Below are 26403 nucleotides of genomic sequence, written 5' to 3'. Positions count from 1 at the left end.
AAAACGGTTGAAAGTCAGCGCTATCACCACGCAGAGAGGACGAGTACATCTGTATGAAGAGCCAACTTTAGGCTAAATTTTAGCCTAAACTGTAGGGGCGAGATTAGTAACCTCAGACAATTGGATTAGCTTACACGTGTCCCGTCTAGTTCAACGCCGTTTGAGTGTCTGTTTAGCGCAGCGGAGGCAATTGTGAACAATCAAGGAAGGTCGCTCTTGCCGGAGAATATCAACGAACCTCTTTTCCTCGTGCAGATAAAGTAATGACCTGTGAGCGTGAGTGTCTTTGAACTGTTCTGAATTACACATGGAGGCCGATTCGAAATCCAGATGGTATATTCCGCCGTTTGTCACAAATTCAACAAAATCAAAAACCAATTTTCTTTTTTTTTATACTTTGTATGAGAATGAACGAGGCCGATTAGTTGATTAATTAATCCATTGAAAGGTCGCGATTAATCGGGTTAAACGTTTTAATCGACGCCCAGCCCTAGCCAGAATGTATGGGATGCAGCTGGCATCCTCGTCATAATGGGATACATGTTTTCCCCCTTCTTTTTTTCTTTTTACGCACTTTCTGTAGTGCGTATATTCTGTACATTTATTTGTCTGTTTGTTTTTTCACATGTGGTGGCGGGCTGGCAGGCGCTCTGAGTAAGGGTTTTCAGCTATCTGCCTAGCCCCGCACACCACCACATGGGCCCCTCCCAGTATGTGCAAATAAAATTATTATTTTTATTATAAAAATCCTATTTTCGGCTTACAAGTAGTTTGTGCCAAAACAGAATAATATTGCGTTTTAGTTCGCATTATTTCGCGATTTTCATGAATCTGCATAAAACTAAACACAGAACTTTCATGCTCGACGTTGGATATCCGATATTCCTAACTCTCCCCATCTTCTTGAACGTCCGTGTGTGTCCTAACACCAGAAACCGGAATTTGAAAGGCTAAAAACGGCACGTTGCGAATATGGAACGCGCACTTTCTTGCCAAGCTGACGTCAAGTTGCTCAGATCGAAAAACATGCATATTTACAATATTGCTATCTCTTCAGGTGAAGGCTCAGCAACCGTTGCAATCGTATTCGCGCACGAAATGGCGACTTCCAGAGAAAGCAAGAACGTAGTGATTGCTTTTATTTTAAAAATGTAAACACACATCCAGGCCTGCGCTGATGAAGTCTTAAAATCAAAACTCTCGTAGCGTGATTCATGACTGCGGCGGCTGCTACCCAACCTCGTTGTCACGCCACTTTCTGGAAGCAGACACTAAAATTGCAAAAGTAAACACACAAAAGCGACACCGATACAATTATCTTGCAGAATATCACCTTATTTAGTAATAACTGTGTCAATAGGCACTACTAGTTGCTTTTAAGTTAAGAAGAAAAAACAAACAAAAAAACGTAAACCTTTTACCAAATCTTTGTCGAATATTTGCCAAATCTATAGAAAAGTTCGGCAAAAGTTCGGCTCCGCCGAATCGGCGCCGAACTTTCGATTCGGCAAAAGTTCGGCCCATCACTAGTAAAATAGTAGAAATTTGCGACCGGAGGGGGGGGGGGGGGGGGGGGGGAGGGGAGGGGAGGGGAGGGGAGGGGGAGCGGGGGTTGTCTTGCCCCCCCACTCAAAAACAAGTTGGTACGCCACTGAACATAGTCTCTGTAAGTTTCAAAATGCAGTACCTCAGGGATCACAGTTAAGGATTTCACAGATCTCCTTGCCTTATACCTTCAGTCAACTCTCGTTGAATACAACGGCAACATATTAAGACAAAAGAAGGGTGTTTGTATAGGCTCCTGCCTAGCCCCAATACTCAGTGAAGTGTTTCTCATGTACGTAGACCTATCAATTAAGTCCCGAATGGATGTTTTCGCTCCCGAATGCCGAGTGTTTCGATACGTAGATGACTATCTTGTTATTCATCCGACCTACATCTCCGCACGGGCCATTTGTGAAGCATTCGATTCCTGCTCGTCGGGTCTTAGGTTTACAAGTGAAGAACCAACAGAAGAGGGACTCCAGTATCTGGATTTAAGGCTACATTTTCATCCCCAAGGCATATGCTGGAGTTTCCAGCAATGTTCCAAAAAACCGGTCCCCCCTTTCTGCAGCAACCACTCTAAATTGGTGAAGATTGGAATTATTCGAACCCTGTTTGCCTCTTCTCGTTCAAAATCCTGTCCCCATCTCTCATCAACAAGCGTCCAACGTCAGCATGACCGGCTTCTCCGAGCCGGGTATTCAGCAGGCCTCTTCCGTACTACCCTTCAGCATCTCATTACAGGGCCCAACCGCCGATCATCTAACAATAATGGACAGCCACACACGCTTGGCTTGTATTCCATATGTGCATAATACTTCCCACCGCCTGAGGAGTCTCGCTGCCCGCTTCGACACGAAGGTAGTATTCACATGTCGGATGAAGCTAAAACAAATGTGCCAAAGGGTAAATAACGAAAGTTGTCCACCAGAATGCACCATCAAACACGTCAAAAAATATGTCAAATGCCAAGAGAAGCCAATTTATTCTATTCCGCTCAGTTGTGGCAGTCAATACATTGGCCAGATGCCTGAACGTGCCGGATGCCTGAACGTTCGCCTTAGAGAACACTTTCTCGAAACCAACAAGGCGTCATCTGACTCCTACCATCCGATTGTTGTCCACGCCCGCACCTGCCAAGATTGCTCCCCTAGCTATGCAAACACTACTGTGCTAGGCTCACACAAAGACAAGTATGGGCGAGAGATCATCGAAGCCTTTAAAATCAAAACTGCCACAAACAATGTTTTCGAGCCCTCACTGTCGTTATCGACAGCAGAAATGGATTTCCTAGCGCCGGAATTGTCATAGAAAATATCTCCCATTTCTTCTTCTTCTTCCTTTTCAGGAAGTTAAATTCCGCCAGCTTTACCCTTTTCTTTATCTTTTTCCAGTACCTTCTAGTATTTTAGTCTTCACTTAATGTTTTCCGTATCCAAGGTGGTTCATCATAGTGGAATGGGCATCATTTAAATGTAGTTGCTCGTTGAAAGAACTCTGTGTGTCTGTCCCTCGTGTATTTTCTGTGTTTTTATTCTTTTAGTGCACCCCTTTTTGGTACCAAAAGGAGCGTTCGTAAGTTTGATCGTTTTATAAATTGACGCCTGGCAACGTTCAATACGAAACAAGCTTTTACGCACGTCCCGACAGTCCGAAGTCGCGTTGCATTTGCAACGCAATTCCAACTCGGACATGCATGTTCCTCACACGCTCTCTTCCTATCCTCTCCAGGCACTCCGAGCGACCATCGCTGCGGAGCGTCTCGCTCTGTGGAGAACCACGGTCAAGCCGGCCTCGGCAGCAGCAGCTGCGGCGCGTCCCCGCCGCGCCTGAGCCCCCGCCAGCCGAGTCTCGACTGCGGCCGGCAGCTTCAGGCAGGCCTCTATCACGCGAGGTCTCACCACACCTCCCCAGACCTGGGCATCGACTCCGACCCGACGCCGGAGCACGACGTGGCCGCAAACGACTCCGCCGGAGCGCTGGCGGAGCACTGGCAGCACCGCATGGGTCCCAGCTGGACGCTGTCGTCAGTCAACTCCGCTCCGGACGCCATGGGCGGCAGCTGCCAGCTGTGCCAGCAAGGAAAGGACAGCGCCGCCTCCTGGAAGCAGAAGGCGTCTGCCACCTATGCTGGGGAGCAGCTGGAGCAGACTTCTTTCGGCGGTAACTCCCGTGGGTGTCGGCTAGGTGTCGGCCAGCCGGTTCACGCGTTTGCGTGTGACATTGATCGATTGTGTTGCATTTCTTTGTAACCGCTTAACACACTGGTGCCATTTATCGGGTAGATCTGGAACACTTCCAGTATGTGTGTAAAGAGACTGAAGGTTTTGCAGTATTTACGAGATCAAATTTATGCACTGTCTGTGAGAAATAGTTGCTTAAAACATATTCAAAATTTTGTCAGGCCCACGGTAAAAGGATGATGGGAAAAAAAATTTAAATATACTCTATCAGGGTGTGCACAGGTCCTTGAAACCCTTGAAAACCCTTCAATTCAAAAACTGGGTTTTAAGGCCCTTGAAAACCCTGGATTTTTTTGCTAAACCTTGAAAACCCTTGAATTTCAAAATTTGGCTTGCAGGTCCCTTGAAAGCCCTAAAATTTTTGGCTAGACCTTGAAAATCTGTGAATGGTTATTTATAATAGCAAATGCGGGTATATATTTTACATTTTTTGTTATGCTTATTGATTTTTTTTTACAGCCGAGCTGTTAAGGGTTTGTTTCCCCAGTTTCGTGTCTGCACCAAATAAATGTCGACACAAAACTCTGGACACCTACAGCCATCTATAAGCGCCGGTGGCAACCAGACAACCGGCTTGCTGGTTGTCTGGTTCCCGCTGTCGTTCATAGATGGCGACAACCTTTCCAGCCTTTCCAATCTGGTGTTCACCAGAGTGGAAGGGCTGAATTTCTCTATGCGTCGTCCTAGAAATCGCCCTTGAGGAGGCCTACAGGACGATGTCCTCTAGCCGTCGTCCTGGAGGTCGTTTTAGAAGTCGTCCTTGAGGTCATCCTAGACAATGTCCTTGAGGTCGTCCGAGAAGTTGTCTTTGAGGTCGTCCGAGAAGTCATCCTTGAGGTCGTCCGAGAAGTCATCCTTGAGGTCGTCCTAGAAGTCATCCTTGAGGTCGTCCTCAAAATTGCCCTCAAGGTTGTCCTAGACATTGTCCTCGAGGTCATCCTTGAAGTCCTAGACATCGTCTCTTAGGTCATCCTAGACATCGCCCCTCAGGTCGTCCTAGGCGTCGTCCTTGAGGTCGTCCTTGACGTCGTCCCTGACGTCGTCCCTGTGCTCGTTTTAGGCATCGTCCTCGAGGTTGTCCTAGAAGTTGCCCTTGAGGTCGTCCTAGGCGTCGTCCTCTAGGCGTCGTCCTTGAGGTCGTCCCACCATAGTACAGCTTCGCTGGTCTTCCTTCTTCACCAGAGTGGAAAGGCTGAAAGTTTTTTACTTTCTCCTAATATTCGTTTCGGTCTAAGTTATCTCAATTTGCTTAGATTTATCCTATGTTCATTGGATGGTTGGCCAGATTGCAGCACATCCGAATCCAATCTGATCCAGGAATGCTTTGTGCACTGTTTCTCCCATTGGCCTTGTGTTTTGTCGTCTGTCGCAGGAAAATGCCCGGAAAAAGCAGGTTTCAAGGTGCGTGGCTCTGGAGTGATGAATGTAAGGACTAAGTGGCGCCAGATATGACAAATCAGCATTGTGCAAGATGCAAGCCGTGCGGAAAAACCTTCGATGTCGCCGCCATAGGCGAGTTAGCATTGAAGAGCCACATGAAGAGCGCAAAACATGCCAACATATTCAAGATCGGAGCCAAGAGCTTGGTGCGAAATTACCTGGCTAAACCGCAAAATGCAAGGCCGAGGAGCTGCTTAGCATCAGCCGGCAAATACAGGAAAAGCTGCAGGAGCTCCCCTGAAATTACCACAAGCAGTTTTAGAACCAATTTTTATTTCGGCTTAGTGCAATGCAAACAAATTTGCAAAATAGATTTTTTTTTTTGCTTAGTGCTATAAAAGGATGCCTGCAATCTTTTGACAACAGTGTTTTATCGAAATCTGCTACGTGTGGTATCAAGTTGGGTCTTTCAAAATACTTCCACAAGGCCTTGAAATTCCTTGAATATCTTTCTTTGAATCCTGTACGAACCCTGTCTATATACAAGTTGTGAGTGTTTCAGAGCTACCCGATGGAAAGCGCCTGTGTGTTAAGGGAGGACACTACTTAAAATTGTCAACTTTTAAACCTTTGACTTCATATGAATGAAATTTACAGTATTGGCAGTTGCGAAGCAGTATGCAGGGCAAAGTTTCATCTGTGTACATGAATTGTGAAACAAATTGTAGTCATTTTTATTAGGAACAGTGACACTGCTTTGGGAACTATCATTTGAAAACACGTAATATCCAACATTTTTCTACACTAGATATGCAGCAGAATGCCTGGTAGTGTCTCTCCTTAAGCGGTTGCAAGGGAATGCTATGCATGGAACCACAGTCAAACTTAAATCTGTGAACCAGACTCAAAAGAGTTCTGAAAGAGTTTAGGCATTTCTATCTACTATCTTTGACGGCGTGGGAATATAAGTAAATGCCAAATCGGCAAACTCGAAAAGTTGCGTATGGAAAGCTCTGCCTTTCCATCCGATAGTCTGTTCACTGGACGATGACGTGCGTATCAAGAAAGGTGAAAGCATTGAAAGAGTGCATTCAAATATTGCCTAAAAGGTTTAATAATTGTCCCCCCAAATGTTGTCTTCAAGCACAGTGTGCGCAGATACCATATTTACTCGAATAATGGCTGCACTATTTATGAACAAGGTCCTTAGGTCTACTCTACCGCAGAACACATATACAGCCAATCATCGCTTTGCGCATAAATAACATAGCGAATAACCAAATAGAGAACACGATTCTCCATACAAATGCAATCTTCATAGATGGTAGCTTCGTGCGAAGACGTTATCTCTGTCCTGTAAACCGCTGGAATCATGCTGCCAATCACGGTGATTGGCAAGCACGCGTGCTCCGCGGAAAAGCGAACCCTCAGGTTTTCTTCATAAACAGTGCGGCTGTTACTCGAGTAAATACGGTAAGTCTCAGAGCAACGTACAATGAACGGCTAACAAAGGGTCTCTTCGTTGTCAACATTATATGACAGAACCCCGCCCTTGTTTCATTCTTTTGACTAGTCAACTAGTGGTTTACTTTAACTAAACATTTTTGGGTGCAGTACGAGGGTCATTCAAGTTCTCGTGAATAATTTATAAACAAGTACTCGTAAAAAAAAGCAGAAACTTTGTCACTTTTCTTCGGGGTCACCATGTAGTTCTATACATTTTTTGCAACTTCGGTGCTTTGACGGTGTGGCTGCTGCGAAGGCTTCCTGAGAGTCTGTCGAGACTACTGGGTTACAGTTGCAGACCGATTTTTCGGACTTTGCAAGGACTGAAAAAACGTCTGAATAATAGAGCAGTCTGAAAATCAGCAGATTAAGAAACTTGCCTTTATTGCGTCTAAGCGGCTAGAAAAAGTTGTCAGTAGTGCCTTGCTTTAGGTTAAGCCTCAGCTTGTATTTGGCCACTTTTTATTAGCTTGAGAATCGGTGCAGTCTTTTCTAGCGTTACAATCGAGCATGTTCCATGCTTCTTAGCGACACCTCACGGTGGCTGCAAGCCAGCGTAGTCCGAAAACACGGTTCATTGAGACGGGATGAGAGGTGCAAGCCCACGACTGCAGAATGGAGAATGAACAAAGCAAAATGCTAACAATAATGATGATAATGATGCACGGCTAGAGGAAAAAAAGTTTGTAGCATAGCGTCACCGAGCAGTACTGAAGTAGCGCTGCCAAACCAAGCCAATCCATGTGCAGCCAACATGAAAGCTAAAATGGCGGCTTGTCGGTAGTGTTTCCCGCTGATCGCTCGCAACTATTTTGTCTGCAAAATTTAACTTTCGGATTTCAAGCTGTCTGAAACATTGGTCATGAATATGCACTCTTTCTATCGGGTAGGTCACGGTTCCTCTTTTAGGTCCGAAATATCAAACAAGTCCGAATTATTGGCGTCCGGAAAATCGGTCGGCGACTGTACTGCCAAGGCAACAGTGGAGTGCGTTGAAAACACTCGACTACAGAGAGTTTTCCTCACGGTCGGAAACAGTAAAGAATTGTTGGGTGCAAGTTGAGGAAAGTAGGGAGCCTGAGGACCAGATCAAAGCTCTTTTCATGAAGAAAATGTTTGAAGACTTCTTGCCCAACGAACCGAAGCTTGTCGTGATGGAGGATCACGACTGCAACCTTTTCCGGTAATTTTTTCTTCAATGCGGGAAGAAATGTTTTCGCAATGTCTTTGTAAGATGAAGCCATCACCGTTGTTCCTTTGGGGATACGGTAGATGAGGATGTGATGCCTTCACCATCCCAGAATATGTCCACCACCGTTTCCTCCGCACCAACGGTAGCACAAACTTCTTTGGTGCTGGGTAGCCGCTTTGCTCACATCACTAGTCTTCTACTGGCGTTTGATTTCGGGAATGGAAAACGGCATCCATCTCCCATCTATTCTGATGATTAATGAAATGAAAACAGCATTCATGCTGTTATCATGGGACAAATTCACCTGATCCCACGCAGGTGCAGAAAACAATTAATATGCTGCACTTTGAAGGTTAGCGTCACAATTTTTTTGTGTGTCTGAAGCAGGGGTGATGTTATGTGTTGCCACGAGCATTTCATGACTTGAACGATGTTACTGTGCCTCGCACTCATTTCCAAAATTATTCCGCATATATTAAAATGTTTCCCACGCCTGTACCTGCTCATGATCCAGTGAAAAAGGTGAAATGAGGAGACATTACAACTTGAATGCCCCTCATACTATACTCTGTTTCACTTTAAAGGGGCACTGACACATCAAAATCTTTTTTTTTTTTATTATCCGGAACGATTCAAAACGATACCGGGACGTACCCTCGAAATTTGAAACTTGGGAATTCAGTATTTGTGAAGTAAAAACACAATTTCCAAGTGCCGAATTCAAAGTTCCCGCCCGATCCGCGCCAATGCATTGACGTCAAATATTGCGGAGCCCTGTGAGTCGGCTTTCTTTCACGACTCCGTGCTGTTGCCACTGCGACCCGAAGCGAGGAGATGAGAAGCGGGAGATAAGGCCACCGGCGGACCGAGAAAAACCGGTTTTATTCCGTGCGAGCGGTGCCACCTGCCCAGGCGGCAAGTTTGCCGAGGGAGGGTACAAATCCAGGAGGCGACATCACACCAGACTTTCTGGTATTTCAAAAAGAAGGGCTGTAGTGCGTTCGCAATTGCGTTATAAAACATGTTTTACGATTGCCGTTATTAAATGTTATAGAAATGTTGCCTAGATAGCTTCTGAATTTCATGATTTTTGACGTCGCGAACCAGAAGAAGCGAGGAGCGGGAGAGAAAAGCGCCAAAAATAAAAAGGCACGTGCGCGTATAAAAAAAGTATTTTTTTTTGCGTGTCTATGACTACAACTTGCATTGTTTTAGACAATAAAAAAAAAATATGACCCTTGGGGTGTCAGTGCCCCTTTAAGTGCGAGCATAGCAGAAGTTACAAGAGCAAACTACAGGCTTTTAGCGTCCCTGCCTAGCATGCGCGCTCCTGCAGTGCGAGCACTGTTCAAGGCCGCGTGCTCTTGCTTGTACCATTGGCTGCGTCTCGACTTAAGCTGCAACGGAGTGTAAAGCTTTGCACAGGGCCAGGCCAACCCGGGCCGGGTCGGGCCAAGTAGTGCATATTGTTCTTGGGCCCAAGCTGGAGACGCAGTTTATCTCCCACTCTTGAGGCACCTCTAGGCGGGCCGGGCTTGGGCCAACAACTGGGCATCTCGTCGGGCTGGGCTTGGGTCAAGTAAGACTTAGGACTGGCGTCAATGGGTCCGGACCTGTTCGGGCCCCACAAGGTAGGCCCGCAAAGTGCTTTACCTCATAGATCTATGCAGGCACCGACCAGTAGCGGGTACCTCGTGGTGCCCAACTCCGTCAACCACTAGTCACAATTCTTGCTTTGTACTATTTCGAAGCGATAATCATAAGTAAATTGATCGGGCTTAGTCTCAACAAAGAGCTCTTGCAAGCACCTCGTATCTGGGGCTGGGTCCTCCGGTAGCCCTCTGGACATCCCTCACTCATCGCCCTTTCCTCCATGCAGCGTCCAAGAACGTGTTCCCGGGGCCGCAGTCTTCCCGCTCCTCGCCGAGCATGCCGCTCTGCGCCATCGTGCAGCTGGTTGACCACGAGCTGCTCAAGAAACGCGTGGACGAGAGCATCTGCCTCATCCGCAGGGTCGAGGTCATCATCCACCAGGCGCTCGACGCACTCGCCGACTTCGCATCCGACTGCACCGAGGTAGCATAACCTAAAGCCCCTCCGTACTCAGAAAGGTAGCAACATCCTTCCAAGAGTGCCGCTCCCAATCCTGAGACAATCACTATGATGGCGACTGCAAAAAAGCGGAGAATAAAGAAAGAAAATAGTTTGCTCACCAGAGCGGAAGGAAGATGTCGCTACCTTTTTTACTCGAGGGCCACTTATCGTGAGGTCCTAAGTTTATGCTTGTGCGTGCATAAGTATTGCAACAATCAAGTACATCCGGGCCGTGCTTCCCACAGCCGCCAGAGTGCAAGGGGCTGCTCCAGGACGCTGACCGTGGCTGCCACAGCATCAAGGTGTGCCTGGTGGACAGCTTCAAGCTCATCTGCAGCTTCACCATCTCCCACGTGCCAGACTGCAGGGAGGACCACTGCTCCCACGAGGCGAGTCAGCTCTTTGGAATCTGTGTTTCACGTGTGGCTCTGTTTTTGTTGGGTAAATGGGATGGACCATGCGGGTGTCCTCATATTTTAAGATATTGAGGAAGCCCTATTTGTCGAGACTGATTGCCAAAGAACCCTTACTGCTCTCGGCATTGATGCAATAAGGCTTTGCAGAAGGCTACAGGTCTTGCAATCAGTAAGGCACATACTAGAAAGGGCATGGCTCTTAGTTATGCACCAGGGTGCCTTAGATCCACTAAAACAGTGCTTAAACAGGGAAAACACTCACTTCGGGGCAAAAACAGTTGTGAAGTTTTGAGAGCTCTGGGAACCCTTGGGGATACTGTGGGGAACCCCGGTGTTCTTAGGAACCCTGTTTGAGAACCCGTGGAATATTCCCAAAGTACCTCAACTCGCAAGTTTTGTCCTAAAACTGCGTTGAGGTGCTGAAATTAGACGGCTACATGCACAGCCCTGTACAGTCGAATAGAACAGGCAGTCACGCCTAGGAGAGTGCTCCTTTTTTTTTTTCCTGCGCCAGCGTAATTGACTTAAACAAATCGGGAAGCTCGACTCTATCGGTGCTTTTGGTAAATCTTATGCTATAGCATGCGGTACTCTGGAAGCATGCAGCGTTTCCAGAATTTCACACCTTGTCAACAGGTTGCATTTGGTGACTTCAGAGTTTTCGTAATACAATAGAACCTCTTCGATGGTTCTCGGTTGATACATTTCTCATAAGAATATGTGTACTGTAATTTCCGGACTATAAGTCGCGCATTCGTATATTGAGCCATTTTCGTAGAAAAGTTGGTACATAGGTCACACCTTTGTATTAAGTCGCACCTCTTTGCACGGTTCACGCGATGAGTTCTTTAATTTACGCGCATTGGTATCGCGAAATTGGAGTTTCGCACAATTGCTAGATCGCACGTACCGTTTGACGCGCATTTCAACTCGCGAGAAATTCCCATAGTATGGTGCTGTCTGGCAGGGGCAATCAAGTGTTTCGCAGCAAAAGGACGTAAAATGCACAAAATGAGAGGGTAGTCGACTTTATTCGAGCGGACGCATGCCGAGCGAACGAAAGTTTAAAGAGCTAGACCAGGGGTTCTCAAACTGGGTTACGGGGAACACAGGGGTTCCACGAGCTGGTCTCATGGGTTCCGCAAACACCCAAATTGCAACCCCCCTCCCCCCCATGCCGCAGGCTGCACGGCAGGACCATGCAAAGCACCTTCATCCCACTTTGTACTGACATTGCGATTAATATGGTGGGAATATATGGGAAGCAACACAAGCAAAATTGCCCACAATTGTGCATCTGTTGCTTCTCGGTCGGCAAATATGGAGGGGGGGGGAAGGGGGGGGTTCCGCGGCAGTTTTTGAGGCTTCCTGGGGTTCCGTGAGGCCAAAAAGTTTGAGCACTCCTGAGCTAGACACTCGCGAACCAAGCTTTGGAGCACTAGGCCTAGCCTAGGCCAAGTCCTGGAGACGACGCGAAAAAGATAAACCTTGACATACTTTTTTGGTACCTTTAAAAGATCGGCTAGCCACAATCTTTCCTTTTACATATAGCAACACAGCTGGAGCATGGCACAAAAAAACTGCTCATCAAACGGAAACTAAGAAAGACGTGAGAAAATATTCTGCAATGCGTTTAAACCAGCCCACTTACTTTTCAGTGTTACTGGACTGAAGCCAAAAAATATGGAACCATGGCTGAACTAGGCAGCATCAATAACATGCTGTAAAAGCTTTATTTTCACTGTCTTGCCTATCCACATTGAACCGCTTCGGGGAAACCATAAAAATTAAAATATATTGCATTCCGAGTCAAAATAGTGCGCAAAATAGTGAAGCAAAAAAAAAATCTTATATAAGTCACACCAAGAAAAATGTTTGAAAAAAAAAACGCGAGTTATACACCTGAAAATATGGTATTTACTTCCTCTTTGTTGCATCCTGGATGTTACGACCAAAATCTGTTTGACGCAGCCAATCCAAAGGATTTGGCTTCTCGGTCATGGCACCCTGCTTCATCTTTTATGTGCCTATTTTCCTTTCTGCACTTCTCTCTTGCCCTGGTGGGCATGACCTTGAACGAGGCTTTCATGGGATTGAGGCTTTCGCAACAGCTCGTTTGTTCTTCTGTCTTTCTCCGGCGTGCCTGCATACTTGCTTGATTCCCCGCCTTGGTCCTGTTCCTCTAGTTTAATTTTGCGTAGAATTTATAGTGCATTGCGTGCATCGAGCTGTTCGACTTTTATCCAGAAAAGCACTCTTTCGTTAGACCTGCATATTGGGCAGGAGATCGAACTATAGGGGGCGCTCTGACCCGTTTGTCGTCCCCACACTCGGTGTTTACTCAACAGAAGGCCTGTGCAGATGCCCACGGGCCTTATGGGCATGTCCATGTCATCTTTTTCAATAGAGTGCTGGGCACAGTGTAATGCGAAAATACTAACAATGAACGAAGTGACGTTAAGTGCCGGATCTCTCGCGAAAGCAGTCGTCAGAGAATGCGAGCTTGACCCACTTCAGCTTTTGTGCTGAGCTGTTCATGCAGGCCTCACCGGAGAACACGAACTCCAGCCGAACGTTGACACCGCGTTCGGTTATGTCAGCCGAGCGCTGAGTCATTCATTGTATTTGTTGCCCCCATCCTTGTAGTTCTAAGGTTAACCGCTTGGGGTGCCATGGTCTGATCAATATCAACGTTCTGATTGGTAGAAATTGGGCTAATTGATATTTCTTTCAACATTATTGTTGCATCACTCTTCTGTGCAGAAGCAGCTCAAGTTGGAGCTGAACAAGCTTCAGGAGAAACATTCCCAGCAGAGTATTGAACTTCAGAATGCTCTCGAACAAATTTCTGTAAGTACGGATCGCACTCGCTGCACTGGAATGAAATTTTGTCACACTCTCCTGCAACGTTTTTGTTTCTATTCAATGATCATTGTTTCAAGGCCTGTGGAAATCTGTTCCATTTTGCTGCAACTCATTTTTAACTTTTCAAAGGAGTTCTGAGGTCTTAAGTGGGAGTCATTGTTAAGAATTTTATCTAAAACATACAAATAAATCTGTTTTTTAAATAATTTTGATGCCATTATGCACCGTTCCCTTTCAGTCTTTCAAGGAGAAAAGGGAAGGCATGGAGAGAGCCATTAGCCGTCAACGTAAGTGTAGCTTGCATCAGCTTTATGAAGTCATTCATACATAAATATGCATAACCTTACAAACAAGGTGTCAAAGAACTGGGATATATGATAGGGTACCACTTCTGAATGATTCAGTTACCTCTTCCTGTATATTTACACTATGCCTTCTGCTTGTTTTCATTTCGAGTGTTAGAAGAAAGAAATGCATAAACAATAATCTAATTTCATCAGGATTTTGTGGTGGGTGGTGGTGGTAGGTGGTGACCCAGAAATGACCACGTCATGATGCGCTTTAGACAGATCTACCATACTTTCAGTGTCTCCACCGATCCTCAAGGACTACAAGATGGTCATTTTCAGAAGAGTGTGATATTTTGAATGTGGGACAGCACTTGAAGGTCTTTTGAATTTCAGTCCCAGGCGAAAATCAGTCCACTTCCAGCTGGATTATGGAACTGGAAATAAGGCAGTCCAGCTGGATTCCAGCTGGACCGCCTCATTTCCAGTTCCATAATCCAGCTGGAAGTGGACCGATTTTCGCCTGGGGTATTAACTGAACACGACAAAACTTTTCTATCTCTGCAGTGAGCAAGACCAAGATGGTACTCAAGCAGACGAAGGGGAACCTCAATGTCCTGCGTACAAGAGATACCAAGCACGAAAAGAAGTGATTGTGACATGTACATTTGTAGCATGTAAATAATCACCTTCTTGCAAAGGGCAGAGGTTTTAGGATTGGTTAGCCACACATGTCATACGTTATCTTTTGTGGAATGAAGCAGTGGCATAGCTAGGCCATCCGGCACCCCCACCCCTCCCTTCAGTCTCCGAGATCGCAACCAACCAGTAAAACGGGGGGGGGGGGGGGGTGCCAGATGCTGCCAGAAGTGGCACCCCCCCTTATTTGACTGCGACGCCTGGCAGCCAGGGCCCCCCGGCTGCTACGCCACTGGAATGAAGTTTAGACATGCTCATTATCGCCGTTTTATGTTTTAACTTGGCATGGCTAGTGGAGGTTGAAGTGCTTTTAGCATATTATGTATGAAGAGTATTGTTTTGTTATGAAGGTTTAGCAGTTTGTCATTGGCTGGTGCATTTCTCAACAATTCATTCTGCAGTTACTGTGCACAAGTGAATGCAAATTTGTACATTTGCATTTTTAGTTTACTTGACGGCTTGTTTGAAAGAGCTCCCCAATTTTTGTTTGGCCACTCAGTTAATAATGCCTTTAATCAATAGGAATCTGAGACTGTAGAAATGCTTGCCACAAAGCCTGTGGGATTTTCCTTGTTGCCAGGGTGCCCACAAGCTTACCTATATATGTTTGCAACAGTGGCTTGGAAACTAATGTGAACTTGTAATGTGTACAGGCTGTAGTGCACATTCTCCTGTAGCAGCACCACACCATAACATTCCTTGGACAGATTTTTGAACCCCTTAAAGTATGCATGAAGCTTTACTAAGAAATGAGAGAACCTTTTCTATTTGGTTATAACTCAAATACAGTAAAACCTCGTTATAACAAAGTTGAAGGAGCGGTCGTAATTATTTCGTTATAACCATTAGTTTGTTATAGCCAATGTCCATTTCTTCCCACTATTAGCAAGCAAGGGGAATTATGATTGCTTTGTTATATCCATTAGTTTGTTATATCCCGTTTTGTTATAACGAGGTTTTACTGTATTGCCAAATTATTCTGTATAATTTCTTAACCATAATTTCAGTCATCACATTTGTACTTTCATTTTATGTGCTCCAGAAACTGGTGTAGGTTTTCAGGTATTTCTGCAAATGTAATTAGTTCACCAGGAGTCCACCCTCAACCTCTGTCATATCCTCACCCTAGGAATCCATTACATTTGCAAGTGTTTGTTCCTAAGCAGTTGACAAATTCCATTGTTGTACAGCAGTGTTTCCAAGAAATTATACGCATCTCTTCTGGTTTACATGGCTGGTTGGTTCCTTGCATGTTTGCACTCTTTCCAGCGGACTGGTACGGAGCGGCTTCCAGACACAGTTGGATTATGATTGATGCAGAGAAAATGCATAGAAGCCAGGGATCCTGGGTTTCCTTCTCAACCCCTGCCTGTTTCAATCTTGGCGAGAAACTTACTAAAGGACACTCTTAGGTAGCCTACTGGAGCTAACTTCCCGCTGTCTGGACAAACAACACAATTTTCTTTTACACAGAAGATGCAAAATGGTTGCTTGGAGAGTTATACAATTTGCTTCTCTCATCAAGTTATGCCAAAAAAAGAAATACCACCCTCAAATACTTACTTTGGTGTGGTGTGTTCCACAAGCAAAAACTGGCAGTTGAAGTGGAAATTTATCCTTAGCAGAAGACGTTTGATCATTATAGACCCTTCCGACAATAGGCTTCTGGGCGATGCCATTATCAAAGTGCCCATCTAGGCTGTGTATTTGTTGATATTGAAATGGTATATAAAAGGAACAGGTTTGAAAGCACTTAGCCCTGCTGCATTTGGCAAACGAAATGCACAATGCTGCAACATATCTAAGCCTATGCGGAGCACAAGTTCGTTTACTGCTTTTGCAGGGGTTGTGACGACGTCAAAACGCCGAGCTCCGATTGGTTCTGAATGAAGGATAGTAGGTAGACCTCAAGGCAGCTTGCTTTAAAGGGATACTACAACGAAATTTCGGCGCTCATTTTTTGGTCTATATGTGTTCAAAGGAGCAGTATCACATCGAACATACCAATATCTTGTTAAAAAAGTCATGAAAAGTAATTTTAAAACGAATTAAACGATTAGCAAAGAGCACCTGGTGGATGTCGCTAAGGCCTCGCTTGTAATGCCCGTCTAGGAACCTTGACATCTAGTGATGGAGGTTGTCTCGCCTCCGGCCACGACGAGAGAAGAGGGGAACGAGGAACTCCCCTCTTCCCAAGAATGCCTTTTGTGTGTCGCAGAAGTCGCTATTGTCCCCCTACAAGATTATAGAAGATTAACCCGTCACTCAAAATTCGTACAAAAGCAGCCGCTTCGGTGGCTGGAACAACTAGGCCATCCTCTCGACGTCAGCCTCGCCGTAGCTTTGCTCGTCTTGAGACGACCTACGTCACGATTGCGTTGGATGTCACGTGGTCTCCGCTGGGCCTTCTCTGAGCGCTTGCGAGAGTGGGCCTGTTCCACAATACGCGAGCAACGTACATTAGGGGAGACCCCTCTTATACGCAGCCATCGGGACCTTCATAGCAATTTAGGCTTCCACGGCCCACGGGTGAGCCCTGTTTCTTCCCAGTCGGCGGGCCCCCCCTTTGATGACTTGCAGCTGCGAGCCAGGCGCTCTGGCGGTGGAGGGGGCCCGCTAAGGAGGAGCCGGGGGGAAGTGGGGAGACAGGTTTCGGGACGGGACGGCTTAGGCGAGTATCTGTGTGTGTGGGGGGAGATGAGTGTGGACCAGTGGAATGAAAAAACTCAAACGGACAAGATCGCGGTGACGCCGACCTGAACAATGACTGTGTATACGCGTATTACTGTAATCCAGTTGACGTAATATAGTTGTTTTGTTTATTTCTGAATTCCTTTTAATCAGTATAGAACTGCGTGCAGCTTCTGCCACAGAAACTATGGTGCCGAAACCCGGGAAAAAACATAGAACAAGGTGAGCGGTTTTGATCTTTGTGACTGCGCTGTGAAAGAGCTGGGTGCGTGTTCGTGAATGGCAAACGATGGAGCGGCTTAAAGGAAAACGTGGAGTCAAACAGGAGCAAACCACAAGGCTCATCGGCGAGGCGTCGGTGGGACTGGAGACAGTGGATCTGGCCACGGTGACTGCCTGGCGAGAACGAATCGGCGCATGCAACCAGACGCTTCGGTCTCTAAATGCAGAGATCGAGGACCAACTGCCGCTAGAGGATCTCGTCGCGGAATACACGACTGTATCCAAACACGACGACGACGCCACCCGAGTTCTAGCGCTGCTGGGCTGCAAGATCGCATCGCTACGACAAAAGGAACTGCCAACGCCGACGCCCTTGAACGAGACCACATCGGCGACAGCTTCAGTACCTCCTGCCAACAGGACAAGCGGAGTGAAGCTCCCGAAGTTGCGACTCCTGACCTTCAACGGAGATGTCAGCGGTTGGCAGAGCTTTTGGGAACAGTTCAGTGGTGCTGTTCACAACAACGACAGCATCACACGATCGGAAAAGTTCCACTACCTTCGCACACTAGTCATCGGACCAGCTGTTGCCGCAATCGCAGGACTTCAGGCCACGGAGGCCTGCTACGACGATGCCATCCACATCCTGACGCAGCGGTTCGGCGACAGGCGAAGAATTGAGCAAGACCACCTGGAGAAGCTCCGATCTCTGCCGCCGGTGGCGTCCGCGAAGGACGCAAGGGGACTGAGGAGGATCTACGACCATGTGCAGACCAACATCCGAGGGCTAAGAGGTCTCGGCGTGGGATCGTCGACTTACTGCACAATGATGTCAGACATTCTTCTCAGGGCCCTGCCGAAAGAGATTGTGCTGGACTACCACAGGTGGCATTCGGGCAACACCGCCTACAGGGCGTCCGGGACGTCGGAGAGATATCCAACGTCGCCGAATGCAACAGGAAAAGACGCCGGCCGCTCGATCGACTCGCTTTCCTCTGCACGGATCTGTCCCTCGCCGTTGCAATCCGCCGATGCCGAAGGTGAGCTCGCCAAGATTCTTGGGTTTCTTCGTGTCGAGGTCGAGAGCAGAGAGAGAGCCGGGGTCGTGGCCGAGCGGTATGACCCACCGCGGAAGACTGGGATCGATGGATCAGGAATGCCAGCTGCGGCACTGTTGAACACAGGCATCACTGGCCAGTGCTTCTTTTGCGGCTCAACCAAGCATTCGGCGGAATTATGCACTTGCGATCTCAAACTCGATCTAAAGAAAAGAAAGCTGGCAGAGAGTTCCCGATGCTTCCGATGCACACTGGGGGGGCACCGAGCAAGAGAGTGTCGTCGAAAAGTGTCATGCGCGGGATGTTCCGGCAGGCATGCTACATCGATGTGTGACCCTGACTGGAAGCCCGCGCTAAGGAAACCAGATCGAGATGCCCGCTGACGAGCGTCCAAAACACGATCTCCGAACGTAACAACGTTCCATTGGACTCCGAGGTTCTTCTTCGGACTTTCCGGGCCTGGGTTGTGGAGGGGAAACGGCGCGGCTAAGTGCGGGCCATCATCGACGGAGGAAGTCAACATACTTTCATCCGAGAGGATGTTTCGCGCAAGCTCGGCCTCAAGGTTCTAGGAGAAACCAGCCTCCGACTGAACACGTTTGGCCACTGCTCGACACGACCACAACGGCGACGACTGGTTGAGGTACGACTGCGCAGTCAGTATGGCCAAGAAGAATGCGTTGTAGAGGCTGTCGAGGTACCCTTCATTTGCAAGGACGTCGTTCGGGTACCCGCCGACCACGTGTTTGTTCACCGAGTGGAGCAAGACGGACACCGCTTTGCAGATAGCTCCTGTTTCCTGGAGTTCCAGCGGAGGAAGGCATATCTCTGCTAGTCGGATCCGATCAGCTATGGAAGGTCACCGGAGACCAAGTGCTGCGGTGCGAGGAAAATCAAAAACTGGTCGCCATCAGTACCATTTTTGGGTGGACCTTTCAGGGCCCCGTATCCCACCACAGCTCCCTCAGCGGCAACGCCAACAGCATGGTGTGCGTTCTGAGGGTCGGACCCGCGGAGAACGAGGACGTCGGAGACGTGCTGCGGAGTTTTTGGGAGCTGGAGGGCATCGGCATTGCTGATCGGCCATGCAGCAAGACAGAGGAGCACAACAAAGTACTGACAGGGTTCAATGAAACAATCAAGAAAGTTGATGGACGGAACGAATTAGGTTTGCCATGGAAAGCCAGCGCCGAAAACCTGAAAGACAACAGTACGCTGGCGTTGAAAAGTCTCGGCGGCTTGACGAAAAGTCTTTCGTGGAATGAGTCCCTCGTGAGGGAGTACGACAACGCCATCGGCAGCTACATAACAGCAGGACTTGCAAAGAGGGTTCCAACGGACTCTACCGGCGCCGAGTCATCACGCTCCCAGACCTACTACATGCCGCACCAGCCAGTCATTGGGAACGAATCGGAGACGACGAAACTCCGGGTAGTCTTCGATGCTTCTTCACATCTACCTGGAGCTACGTCACTTAACGACCACATGGACAAGGGACCGAACCAGAACGCCGACCTCGTCGGGATTTTAGTGCGCTTTCGTATGCACCTGATTGCTGTGACGGCAGACATAAAAAAGGCATTTTTACAGATCGGTGTCCGACCACAAGATAGCGACGCACTCCGCTTCCTATGGGCTTAGAGAGATCCGGTGACAGAGAGTTCTGAATCACGCGTCAAGGAATGGAGGATGACTAGAGTGCCGTTTGGGACTTCCGCCAGCCCTTTTCCGCTTACCGCCACGCTTGTGAATCACCTGAACGGTAAATGGAGACCTGAAATCTACTGCCGAGCTGCTTCGAAAGTCGTTTTACGCGAACGACTTGCTGGTTGGAGCCTCAACGATCAAAGAAGCAGCGCTACTACAGGACCAAGCCAACGGAATATTGGAAGATGCAGGGATGAAACTCCGTAAATGGTCACCCAACGCTACAAACCTGCAAAATTCGTTGTGACAGGGGATCAACGGCGTCCGCCGTTTCCGAGCCAAAGGGAGTGCTTTGGTTGCTATGGCGACGGGACAAGGACACTCTGGCTGTTCCCATTGAAAGGTGCTTAACGTTGTTACGGGCAGGCGACCGACAACCTTGCCGTCAAAAAGCCTGGACAGAATAGAAGAGTCAACAAAGGGTGAACTCTCCAGACGTTGGTGGCATCGTCAAAAAGTAATGGACAGTTTTTGGAGAAGGTGGAAAAAAGAGTATCTGCTGCAATTACGCTCAGCGCACCAATCAACAGAGACACAGATCAACAGCCTGAAAGACGGAAATCTGGTCTTGGTGCATGAGGAAAGGGCACCGCGAATACAGTGGAGAGTGGGGCGAATTGAGGGGGTGCAAAGGGGACGGGACGGTCATGTGCGCTCGTGTTTGGTGCGCCTTCCCAACGGAACGATCCTCAGCCGTCCAGTGCAACTGCTGTACCCGCTGGAACTCGCCACATGAAAAGTGACAGGCCCTCCTCGTTCCGCGGGGCGGGAGTGTGTTCCACAATACGCGAACAACGTACATTAGGGGGAGACCCCCCTTATACGCAGCTATCGGGACCTTCGCAGCGATTTAGGCTTCCACGGCCCGCGGGTGAGCCCTGTTTCTTCCCGGTCGGCGGGCCCCCCCTTTGATGACTTGCAGCTGCAAGCCAGGCGCTCTGGCGGCGGAGGGGGCCCGCTAAGGAGGAGCCGGGGGAAGTGGGGAGACAAGTTTCGGGACGGGACGGCTTAGGCGAGTATCTGAGTGGGGGGGGGAGATGAGTGTGGACCAGTGGAATGAAGGAACTCGAACGGACAAGATCGCAGCGACGCCGACCTGAACAATGACTGTGTATACGCGTATTACTGTAATCCAGTTGACGTAATATAGTTGTTTTGTTTATTTCTTAATTCCTTTTAATCAGTATAGAACCGCACGCAGCTTCTGCCACAGGGCCGTTTACAACGAAAAATACAGTCACCAGGCTCAAAGTAGAAACGTGCAACCTATTTTTGAACACGACGGGAATATTTCAGATATTGTTGAAGTATCTTTTTAAAAGGGAACTGACACCCCAAAGGTCATATTTTTTTTATTGTCTAAAACGATGCAAGTATACTGCATTGCAAAAAAAAAAATTTTTATGCACGTGCGCATTTTTTTATTTTTGGCTTTTTTTTTTGCGCTTTTCACCTCCTCGCTTTTGATTTGTGACATCAAAAATCATTAAATTTCGAAGGTTTGCAGGCAACATTTCTATAGCATTTAATAACGGCAATTGTACAATGTTTCTTAATGCAATTGCGAACGCACTATGGCCCTTCTTTTTGAAATAACAAAAATTGGAGTCCACTGTGATGTCGCCTCCTGGATTTGTATCCTCCCTCGGGAAACATGGCGGCGCTCAACGCACATAGCAGAGGATGGTCGGGGAATTGGACGAAGTGGTCTTTTTTAGGTGCCCGACGACCTCTCGGACTTCACCAAAGAAAATCGTCAAACGGTCAAAACAACTGGGTTTGGAGTCTGTATATAGTAGTTTCAATTTTGACTCAGCCGGGGCAGCCTTTCAGACGTCAAGCGTCATCTGCTCGCCACGATGGCAGGCGGCACGGCACGAACCGAGAAAACCAAACTTTTTTTTCCGGTAAGCCGGCGCCCTTCTCTCCCGCTCCTCACCTCCTCGCTTTGGGTCGCAGCGGCAGCGGCGCGGTTTGGAGCGGAGGAGTGAAAGAAAGTTGACTCGCAGGACTCCGCAATATACGACATCACCGCACTGGCGTGGATTGTGCGGGAACTTCGAATTTGGCATTTGGAAATTGTTTTTTTTTCTTCACGAATACTGAATTCTCAAGTGTCGATTTTTGAGGGTAATGTCCGGGAATGGTTTTCGATGGTTTCGGATAATAAAAAACAAAATATGATTTTGATGTGTCAGTGGCGGCCATCGAAAGGGGGGTGTCACCGTGTCTCCCTTTTGAATTTTTAGAGCACAGCTCTGTGGCGCCCGTTTCCGACTTGAGCGGCGTCGCTGTCGGCGTAACCGTTGCGCGATGTCACGTAACGCGACGTCATGAGGGAGACATTGCTCGGAGGGGGGCTATGTTGCGCTTTTTGGACTCCCAGGAGACTAGGGAGAGGGAAGTGACGTCAACGACACAGCAAACGCAGATTGGGTGTTGATTTCGTTTTCTTTTGTCAACATCCAATCTGAATTTGCTGTGTCGTTGACGTCACTTCCCTCTTCCAAGTCTCCTGGGAGTCCAAAAAGCGCAACATAGCACCCCTGGATGAGGAGGAGGGGTGTACCCTCCCCTCAGTACCTGTCCCTCCTCCTCCTCAAAAGCTGCACTCTAATTTGGCGTTACAGATAGTTGTGAACGGCTTTTTTTTTTTCTTTTTCCGATTTATTTGAACCTGGCGCCCGACAAGACGCTATATGCTCGATCGCCGTTCGTTTCTGGAATGCGGTTCTCGTCTGACAAAATGCTCGTGTTGGGCCATGCTCACATATTTACTAACAGCGTGATGTCGATAGCTAGGGGCGTATAAAAAGACAGGGGTGGGGTCAATCCACGGTTGGAGTTTGCCCAGTGCGCTTGATGGTGTAGGGCCGGTGCTGGTCTACTCACTATCCTTCAATCAAACCAATCGGAGCTAGGCGTCGATCTGACATCACCAAAACTCCTGTGCAAGAAGCAGACACTTCATCTCCACATAGGATTGACACTCTGCAAGCTCATGGCCGATCATGAAGAGTCAGCTACTGTGACTTGGTGTTGCTAAGGGTGAATAGAAATAAAGGGAAGGCATTCTCTGATCTTCCTTCCCTAAAGGTGGGTAGAGTAAAAAACCAAAGTTAATCTACAAAGCTTCTGATGTAACGGAGTGCAAGTTGCAATTCAATGTTTCATGTACAGAGTTGATATTGTTCAGCTTATAAAGAATAGTGTGCAACATGTGATGTTTAATCTAGTCAATAATGTGCAGCAAGGCAGTTTTCAATAGAGTTGTAAACTGCAGAGTGAAGCTATATTCGCGACTCCAGCGAACTAGAGGGCACGCTGGTCGGGCAAAATGGTGGAAGAAAGGAGGTTGTTTTCGTCGTTCAGCACGTGGACCACCATTAATTTCGTGCACTGCAGCATACAATCTGTGTTATATATAAAAGCAAAGCGATTTTTCGACGGTAGAAACTTTCTAGTCTGCGTAAGAATGACATGGCAGAAGCATAAAGATAATTACTGGAAACAATGTTTCTATGCTGCCTATGAGAACCAAGCAGCGATAGCAGACGACAAAGTCGAAACGACCTCCTCTCCTGAGCTTCTTTGCGTTGCCGCTACGCGGCATCGGTTCCGCTGGAGTCTCCAATACTGCATCATAGTATTTTGATGAAATCGCGCGTGCATACCTGCCAAGTTCGGAAAAAACAAATCCAGATATTCTTTTTTTATACAAGAAATATTGATTGATTTTAAATGAAGACAACATTATTACATTTTTATTGCTCTGCTCCTGCTAACCAGATACAGATGGCCCTCGTTATCATTGTTAACATCTGTTACGAAGGTGAAAACTGTTTAAATGTGGGGAAGGTGGGGTTGACTAACGTTTTCCGGGAGATTTTCCCGTCAATCACACAATTGTATGAAATGGTCAAAATCTGGGAGCCTCCTGGGTAATACGGGAAACTTGGCAGGTGTACATGTGGCGGCAGCGATTCTGCATTGTGAAAACAGGGCACTTTGGTTAATAGTTTTTAACTAGTGTGCATTTACAGTGATGAAGCTGCATTCAATTAGCTTGTTGGGCATGGAAAATTTCAAGCAACACAATGTAGGTACCAATATTGCAAGCACGCCTTTTACTTTCATGCACACTTGATCCACCACTTTCCAAATGTGCAGTCTGATGGTTCTTTTCTCGAAGCTATGCACTTCCTGATCATAGTCAAATAGGCTAAATTTCCAAAAAGTTACGCCTACTCTGAAAAAAATTAAAAAAGAAGGATAGCTCACAAACTGGATTCATTAAAAGGATACTACAACAAAATTTTGGCGCTTACTTTTTGGTCTATATGCGTTCATAGGAGCAGTATCACATCGGACACACCAATATCTTGTTAAAATAAACACGAAAAGAAATTTTAAAAGGAATTAAGTGATTAGCAAAGAGCACCTGGTGGATGTTGCTAAAGCCTTGTTTGTAATGCCCGTCTAGGAACCTTGACAGGTAGTGACGATAACTGTCTCGCCTAGAACTATACGTGCTTTGAACCTGACGTCGTTCCGACAGCTCTACAGCCAGCACAAGAGAAGAGGGGAGGAACTCCCCACTCAATCCCTCTACAAGATGACAAAAGATTAACCCATCACTCAAAATTCACAGAACAGCAGATTCGCGGTTAGTTGCGGTGGCCCGATCGCTGGCATGCTTCGACCGCTTCGGTGGTTGAAACGGCTAGGGCATCCTGTTGACGTCAGCCTCGTGGCAGCTTTCCTCATCCCGAGACGAACTATCACGATTGCGCCGGATGTGACGTTCTCTCCACTGGCTGCTCTCCAAGCGCTTGCCAGAGTGGGCCGTTTATAATGATAAATGCAGCCATCAGGATCAAAATGCAAACGTGCAATTGTCATTTATGGATAATATTCAACCTTTCTGAACTCGACGGGTATATTTCAAATTTCTTTGAAGTTCAGGCATACACATGGCAGGCTGTTTTACACATTGATGAGAACAGACGTTGGCACAGATTCACTCAAACAACTTCTTCATGGCTGCTGCAAAGTACTTGTTCAGCTTGGTCGTCCGTTCCCTCAGCAACACAATTTGTTTCTGGACAGCCGCATTCTTGGGGTCCAATGCCGCTGCACGCTCCAGGTCTTCCTTGGCTCTCTCATACTCCTGCAGTTGGACGAAAGCGGTACCTCTGCGAAAGAGGGCCTTGACGTTGTCACAATCAATCTCCAACGCTCGCGTACAGTTTGTGACGACATGATGGTATGTGCTGTTCTGCAACTGACATGCTGCAAGGTTCAACAGACACTTCAGTTTTAAGTCTCTGCTGTTTATGCCGAGTTCGTTCACCATGTCTTCCGGGGGGTTGTCGTGTTCGAGGGAAACAATGTACTTAAATGCCAAACTGAAATGCCTGAATGCCCATTTGTACTCTTTGGCACTGAACAAACTAACACCCTTGTCCTTATGTTGGCATGCGTGGTACCACTTGTCCGAAAGCTTCATCTCAAAAATGGCAGGCTTGGGGATGAAGGATTCCAGCTGAATCCGTACTTTGCAAGTTTGGCCACGTTGGTTAGACGACTCGTTGTTCCGGTCGTCGCATGGAGGGAGGAGACCTTTCATTTCATGATCATCGGAGATATGGACAACAGTCCTCTCGTCCCGCGCCGAAGTTGTGATATCGAGAGGTATTTCTTGTGGGCGCTCAGAAGTATCGAAAAGGTACGCTGCCCTTGGTACATATGGCTCCGTCGTCTTCAGCGGTAGGTCGAAATTAACATCGCACACCTCACCGACGTTCATTGTTAGGAGGCATCTCTCCAAGATAAACTCCACATCGCTGCAAACGTCTCCAATAACAATAACTTTGTTGGTCGTTCCACTACCGAGACCGACAATGTTGTCTTCGTCAGTCAGCACCTTTATGTTGCAAGAGGCTTCTTGAAAGGGCTTGCTGAATGTATTGCTTGACTGCACCACGGTTTTCTTGAATGTCCCATCCGGTGCTTCCCATACTTCTGGGGATTTTGGACAACTATTTTCCAAGATCTGCGATGTTTGCTGGGAAGATTCGTCAACCTCCATATTCTTCAACGGGCTGTAACGATTAAATCCTAATCGCCTTTTCTTTTTTCTTGTGTAGAGTGAAGGAGCCTGAGCAGTACAAATATCAGTTTACCAACGTCTGTTCATGACACTCGCGCCTTCTAATCAGCAGGTCAAATCGTTCAAATCATTCCCAACCATCACAAAAGCACCGGCGAACTCGAGCAACATCCTTCTTCCATCACTCAGCGACTCAGCCGATCAGGGAGCCACCGAAACGGCCGAAGCCAACAAACAAATTTCGGATCAGATGATAAATTCAAAATTTTACCATTAAACCGAAACTACCAGAAAGCACAAGCAAAAGTAGGTTTTATAAAAAGTAAAATAATGCGTAACTCAAATTTGAGAAGTTTTGAGTACTGATATAAGTCATATTTAATTTT

At 47.2% G+C, this 26403-nt stretch overlaps 2 protein-coding genes across 3 annotated transcripts in view; one reads left to right on the top strand and one right to left on the bottom strand.

The window, feature by feature from the left end:
* Nucleotides 1–15240, top strand: part of LOC115325483 (golgin subfamily B member 1) — a 65713-nt gene extending 50473 nt beyond the window's left edge. The window contains exons 23-28 of one of the 2 annotated variants that reach the window (XM_029986218.4): nt 3277–3708; nt 9746–9942; nt 10206–10349; nt 13140–13226; nt 13480–13528; nt 14096–15240. In XM_029986218.4, coding sequence (XP_029842078.2) covers nt 3277–3708; nt 9746–9942; nt 10206–10349; nt 13140–13226; nt 13480–13528; nt 14096–14181 — 995 coding nt within the window. In that variant the 3' untranslated portion in view covers nt 14182–15240. Of the gene's footprint in view, nt 1–3276; nt 3718–9745; nt 9943–10205; nt 10350–13139; nt 13227–13479; nt 13529–14095 lie in introns of both variants that reach the window. The other variant, XM_029986217.4, reaches the window with a different exon arrangement.
* A 7316-nt stretch (nt 15241–22556) lies between these two features.
* On the bottom strand, nt 22557–26240 carry LOC115325484 (peptidyl-prolyl cis-trans isomerase FKBP62). The gene has a single exon (XM_029986219.3). It carries the CDS (start codon nt 25994–25996, stop codon nt 24926–24928), a length of 1071 nt encoding a protein of 356 aa, XP_029842079.2. The 5' UTR covers nt 25997–26240; the 3' UTR covers nt 22557–24925.
* Between the last annotated feature and the right edge of the window lie 163 nt (nt 26241–26403).

The sequence above is a fragment of the Ixodes scapularis genome, unplaced genomic scaffold (genome assembly GCF_016920785.2).
Source record: "Ixodes scapularis isolate PalLabHiFi unplaced genomic scaffold, ASM1692078v2 PGA_scaffold3__209_contigs__length_174095766, whole genome shotgun sequence".
Lineage (NCBI taxonomy): Eukaryota > Metazoa > Arthropoda > Arachnida > Ixodida > Ixodidae > Ixodes > Ixodes scapularis.
This window is presented reverse-complemented; position numbering and strand designations above follow the sequence as displayed.

Bases quoted from the DNA above. Each gene is read 5' to 3' on its own strand.
- LOC115325484 (XM_029986219.3), bottom strand. From the start codon at position 25,996: ATGGAGGTTGACGAATCTTCCCAGCAAACATCGCAGATCTTGGAAAAT.